The sequence below is a fragment of the Podarcis pityusensis genome, assembly GCF_964106645.2.
Source record: "Podarcis pityusensis genome assembly, chromosome: 4".
Lineage (NCBI taxonomy): Eukaryota > Metazoa > Chordata > Lepidosauria > Squamata > Lacertidae > Podarcis > Podarcis pityusensis.
In genome coordinates, this window is record NC_138027.1 from 12,843,884 (window position 1) to 12,849,883 (window position 6,000).

At 45.1% G+C, this 6,000-nt stretch overlaps 1 protein-coding gene across 16 annotated transcripts in view; it reads right to left on the minus strand.

The window, feature by feature from the left end:
• Positions 1–6,000, minus strand: part of DLG2 (discs large MAGUK scaffold protein 2) — a gene marked incomplete at its 3' end in the record, with an annotated part of 818,053 nt that overhangs the window by 445,005 nt on the left and 367,048 nt on the right. Inside the window, exon 1 of one of the 16 annotated variants that reach the window (XM_081001980.1) lies at positions 3,190–4,113. The exons of 13 other annotated variants lie outside the window; for them this stretch is intronic. In XM_081001980.1, the coding sequence (XP_080858106.1) occupies positions 3,190–3,291 (102 nt within the window). In that variant the 5' untranslated portion in view covers positions 3,292–4,113. Of the gene's footprint in view, positions 1–3,189; positions 4,114–6,000 lie in introns of those variants that run through there. 2 more of the 16 variants (XM_081001978.1, XM_081001984.1) reach the window with 2 other exon arrangements.

Genomic DNA, 6,000 nt, shown 5'->3' on the forward strand with positions numbered 1-6,000 from the left:
CATGGGGTCACAAAGAGTCGGACACGACTAAACGACTAAACAACAACAACAAGAAGAGGCAGCTTGATGGAAGTTCATAAAACTGGGCATAGGGTAGAGGACGTGGATAGAGAAACGTTATTCCTCCCTCTCTCATAACACTACGGGCATCCGATGAAGCTCAATGATGGAAGATTCAGGACGGAAACACAAAAAGCACTTCACACAGCTATGGGATCTGTTTGAGAAGAAGCAGTGATGGCCAATAACTTGGATGGCTTTTGAAAAAAGGATTGGACAAATTCATGGAGGACAAGGCTATCAGTGTCTACTAGCCATGATGGCAATGTTTTGCCTGTGGTTGGTGGCAATATGCTTCTGAGTACCAGTTCCTGGAAACTGCTGGAGTAGAGAGTTGCTCTTGAGCTCAAGTCCTTCCTGAGGGTTTCCGAAAGGCATCTGGGTGGCCACTGTGAGAATGCTAGACTAGATGGTCCACTGGCCTGATCTAGCAGGCTCTTCCTATTCTTTTGCTCTTCTGTTGAATATAAGATAAGATGTTAAGAATCCCTATGCCACTTGAGAGTCAGTGTTTCATGGTGGGTCAGAGTACGAGAAGCAATGGTACAGCTAGGTAACTTTTAGGACTCTCCCAACTGTTTCAGTCCAGACAAATTCCCGATATTTCAGAGAGAATGGCCCCTCTAGGAGGAAAGCACTCAGGAGCCAGACACTCTGACAGGGGAGGAATTAGCCACTTGAGGTTTTTGTGGCTCCATTTTTCTACTTTTCAGAAGGGGGGAAGCAAATGGAAAACCCATTCCAATCAGTTACGAAGCATGACACCCAGCAAACGCTTTCAAAACAAGGGATCATGATGTAGCATAATCTCCAGGAAGATCATATGGTTGTCCCAATACAATAAACAGTAGAAATCTTCTTGAAACTTAGATAAGATGTTAAGAAGTTAGCACGCTTCAGAGTGTGTTAGAGTAGGACTAGGAAGCAGTAGGGCAGCTTAGATAATTTTAGACTCTGGATTTGCATGGTGTTGTTGCTGGTGGGGCCAACGGTAGAGCTCTGTTGATGTTAATGTACATTACTCCACAATGTGATAAGCCAGGGCTTCAGCACAAGGAAGCCCTCCTGCTCAATCTTCTGAATGGGGCCCTAACTAAAGAATCTAAGAATACGCCTTGTATTGAAGCAGACCATTGGCCCATTGAGCTCAATATTGCATACACGGCTGGCAGCAGCTCTGCAGCATTTCAGACAAGGGTTTCCCCTAACCTAGGATGCTGGGGGATGAATCTGGGACCTTCTGCATGCAAGGCATAGGATGTATGTATAAAAACAAAGGAAGCTGCTTTATACTGAGTCAGACCATTGGCCCACCTAGTTCAGAACTGTCTACACTGACTGGCAGGGGCTCTCTGGGGTTTCAGGCAGGGGTCCCTCCAAGCACTACCTAGACATGCCAGAGATTGAACATGGAAAGCAGATGCTCTGCCACTCAGCCACAGCACTCCCCAAAGTCCTGGCCTCACAGCACCACTGCCAGAAAGTTTGGGATTCAAGTCCCTACAGTAGCTCACTGCGTGATGTTGAGCCAGTCACAATCTCTCAGCCTAACCTACCTGACAAGTGTTGTGTTGTTCTGCAGTTAAACTGAGTAGGGGTTTAAAGCACACCTGCTAACTTGAGCTCCTTAGAGGAAAGGCAAGATACAGATCTAAGTAAACAAAAGTTTGGGTCGCATTTATAATTGCACATGACCACTCTTTGAAAAGGGTTGGGGGAAAGGAGGTGAAGTTTTGCAAACCAGTCTCAAGCCACACATTCATCAAGCAGCCTTAATCAACCCTTGTATGTTCTCCTATTAACATTCAAGGGACAAGACGAGTGTCCTACCTTACTGGGTTGTTGTAAAGGTTTCAGAGGTATTGCTACGAATATTCAGAAGTAGTGCTCTATCTGTGCTAAAGTGTCATTCTATATATGTGCTCAAGTGTCTCTCTCAACCTGAAAAGTTTTCTTTGGCTATTGTCTCCTCCCTCCCTCCCCCCGCACTATTCACAGTTATTAGCACTTAGTATTATTTCTGTTTCAAGCTTTGGTATATGATATTTTGTCACTACACTGCTTGTATTAAAACATAGCCTACCCATGTCAAGAACCAATTCACCTTTATTCAGCCATCTCATTAATGTATCTGTAGCTGTAATGAACTCTACTATTGACAGCTCTGAATTCTTTCCAACTCCCCATCACTGCTGTATTTCAAATGTATGACAGGTGGGGTTTGTTCTTGCTTTTTTTAAGGAACAGGTAAACAATGACTCCCCAGCCAACTACATGAATGAGGGATGGAAGTGGATTCTGCCCCATTATGAATAAGTGAAAGTTCTGTTACAGGTGAGTGCTAAGAGATGAAAAGCAGAGATCTGCCTTGTCCAAATGCTGCCTAAAATGCTAAAATGCACCTTTCTTTTTTGTTAACAGCATGGGCTCATCCCTTATAGAAAACTCAGGAGGGCAGAATTGCTTCCAGTACCCTCAGTCTGACCTTATCTAGGAAAGAGTGTTCCACCTCCGGAAATAACATCTACATGTTAAGTTCAAACTGTCAAAATTATTCCCTATTATAGTATTTTCTCTCCATCTTTTGCATACTTTTTTTGGGGGGGCGGCAGGGATCCTGTATGAACTTATTCCACTGATTTGATTGTAATTTTTTTTAATAACCAAAAATGCAATATTGCACTCTGTGGCTTCTCTGGTCTAATTACAAGCAACAGCGATTAATCAGGACAGACAAGTAGGTCCATTCCTGCTCCTTCAGGGGTTTTTAAGGCACACAAGCGTCGATGTCAAACTCAGTGCACAGAAATAGCTGTGCACTGATGAAGCAACCTTCAGTTTCTTAATCAAGTATGCAGCCACATCCAAGATAGAAACGATACACACCCTATATAGAGTCCTATGTCTCTGGGCTAAGGATCTCCCCAGGCCACCCCCTGCATACAGGTTTATTTTATTTTTTAAAAAAGCAAAAACACTGTACTTACACAGATAGCAATAAACCCCTCTCTCCCACGGTCACATCTATACAAGCAACTCTCTCGGCATTAACCAAAACCCCTGTCTGTAGCTGCTATTCACCAATAGCCCAGTTAGGAAATGCACATAGCAGCATCAAGCATATCTTACCTTGCATCCAAACATCAACGACAAAGTGTTGTTGGTGCAGGCAACTTTGCAGTGGCAAATCATTGGTGTAACGCTGTCAGAAGAGTTAACAATACGGCACATTCCTTGAGGGCTGCAGTGGAAGCAGCCAGCCGGAGGAACAAAAACAAGCAGCTAAGCCCGCACATGGAAAAGCAACACATTCAGCTCAACAGCTTCTCTCTCCCTCTCTTCCGACTGCTGGTCAGAAGCAGCATCCTAGACGCCTCGCCACCTGTGCCCCCAATTCAACCATCCCCTTCCTCGTAGATGAATCAACGTTGCAGCATCAGTCATGAAGTGCCAGGGCTTCCCCCTTCCAGGGGGGGGGGGAAATTAATTTTTAAAAATGTATCACACCCCCCCTCCTCTACGCCGAACAGAAAATGGAAATGAAGGTGGAATAGCAGGTGTGAACGCATTAGCATGTAAAAGGATGCATACCGCCTACTCGTAATAATCACATAAGATTGTCATGCTAGCTCAAGTGGGCTGAAAATTATGCCATCGGAAGAAAAATACTGCAGCTCCCGATTTGGTAAAAAGCCAGTGGCTTGCTGCAATACATAGTCATTGTGGAAAGGGGGGAAACTGGGACCTTGCTTCAGAAGCCTTCAGCATGTTACCGAGAAAAGATTCCAGGAAGAAGAAGAAGGAGGAAATATGTGTTCCTGGCTCCCTGGCAGCAACACCGGAAAAAACTCCCAGGAAGAAGGAAAAAGAAGAAGAATTAGAAGGATTTGTCTGGTGGAACTCGGAAGCAGCAGCAGCAGCCTCTCCTTCGTCTGAAAGATGAGTCTCTCTGCTCAAAAGAAACTGGTGCTGGATTTACAAGGGGAACAGCGGAAAAGTCCAGACAGTTGCAAGTAAAATTCAGAGACTCTTCTTCACCAGACGTGGAGGGGCAAGGGGGAGAAACAGACATCCCCAGATGTTTGCAAATAAATGAGCTGCAAGAGGACACACCAAATTTTTCTGGAAGTTTATCAGTTGGAAGGTTTGGTACAGTTCTGTTAATGATACCTCAGGTACATTAGGAGACCGATCTCTGCAGCCACAGCAGGCGCCGTGATTCTCCAGTGGTTTGACTTTCTGGGGGCACACTCCATTGTCTCTCGAGACAGACGGATGCCAACCGTCTTAGATGATTGAGCCATTTTAGCTGATTAGTTGCATGGGTGTAGCTGGTTGTATGGGTATAGATTGATATTAGCACCACGTTCAGTTCATTTGTAAGGAAGGGGGCCAAGCAGGAAAGGATGCTTCCTGATAGCTGCTGTTTTCAGGTGGGATACAAACACATACTGGCAGATTCAGGTTGATTTTGGTGCCCTTTTGCAAGAAAGCCACTTCCTCACAAAGCCGGACTTTTTGCTGTAAGGAAAGTACTGGGGAAATGCACTAGGAAATGTGGGGTAATTGTTTTCTTGATGTAATGTCATAAAAAACCTCATTGGGAACAAATCAGAATGGATACTTAGTAAACAGCTGCCATTATCTAACCTCTGCACAAACCTTTTGCAAATGCAGTGGTACCTCGGGTTAAGAACTTAATTCGTTCTGGAGGTCCGTTCTTAACCTGAAACTGTTCTTAACCTGAGGTACCACTTTAGCTAATGGGGCCTCCCGCTGCCACCGCCACCGGCGGCACACGATTTCTGTTCTCATCCTGTAGCAAAGTTCTTAACCCGAAGTACTATTTCTGGGTTAGCGGAGTCTGTAACCTGAAGCATCTGTAACCTGAAGCATCTGTAACTCGAGGTACCACTGTAAATCAGGATGAGTGGTCTATTAACAGGTCATCTAGAAGCAGACTCTGAGACTCAGCTGTGGCACAAACTCACCTTTTCCAAACTCACCTCGTATACAACCTATTCATCTCCCAGCCTCAGTCCTCCAGTTGCAATATGGGACTGAAATAGGCCTGCTCCATTAAAATCATGTGAAGGGCTTTGAACAGATATGGGGGAAGGCCCATGTGAACATTAAGGCGAAGAATTCTATGCCCATTCACCTGGGAATAAGACCCATTGAACTCAGTGAGGATTATGTCTGAGTAGAAATGTATGGGGTCACATCACTCGTAGTTTCAACATCATGATGCTTCAGCTAGACTGCTGGTGGGGACAAGTGATCGCCAGCACTTAGCAATGGTGCTTAAAAGCTTGCACAGGCTGCTCAAATGTTCATAGAATCATAGAATTGTAAAGTTGGAAGGGACCCCAGGGTCATCTAGTCCAACCCCCTGCAATGCAGGAATCTCAGCTAAAGTATCCATGAGAGATGGCCATCCAATCTCTGCTTTAAAACCTCCAGAGAAGGAGAGTCCATAACCTCCTAAGGGAGACCATTCCACTGTCTAACAGCTCTTACTGTCAGAAAGTTTAGTCAGAATAGCCTTTATTGTAACTTGAAGCCATTGGTTCGAGTCCTACCCTCTAGAGCAGGAGAAAACAAGCTTGCTCCATCTTCCATGTGACAGCCCTTCAGATATCTGAAGATGTCTCTCAAATCTCCTCTCAACCTCCTCTTTGCCAAGCTAAACATACCCAGTTAACAAGCCAGTATCAATATTGGCCCATTTTATCTGAAGGAGCATCTCCACCCCCATCATTCATGCCCAGACACTGAGGTCCAGCACCTGAGGGCCTTCTGGCAGTTCCCCTCAATGCGAGAAGTGAGGTTACAGGGGAACCAGGCAGAGGGCCTTCTCAGTACTGACACCTGCCCTGAGGAACGTCCTCCCATCAGATGTCAAGGAAATAAACAACTACCTGACTTTTAGAAAACATT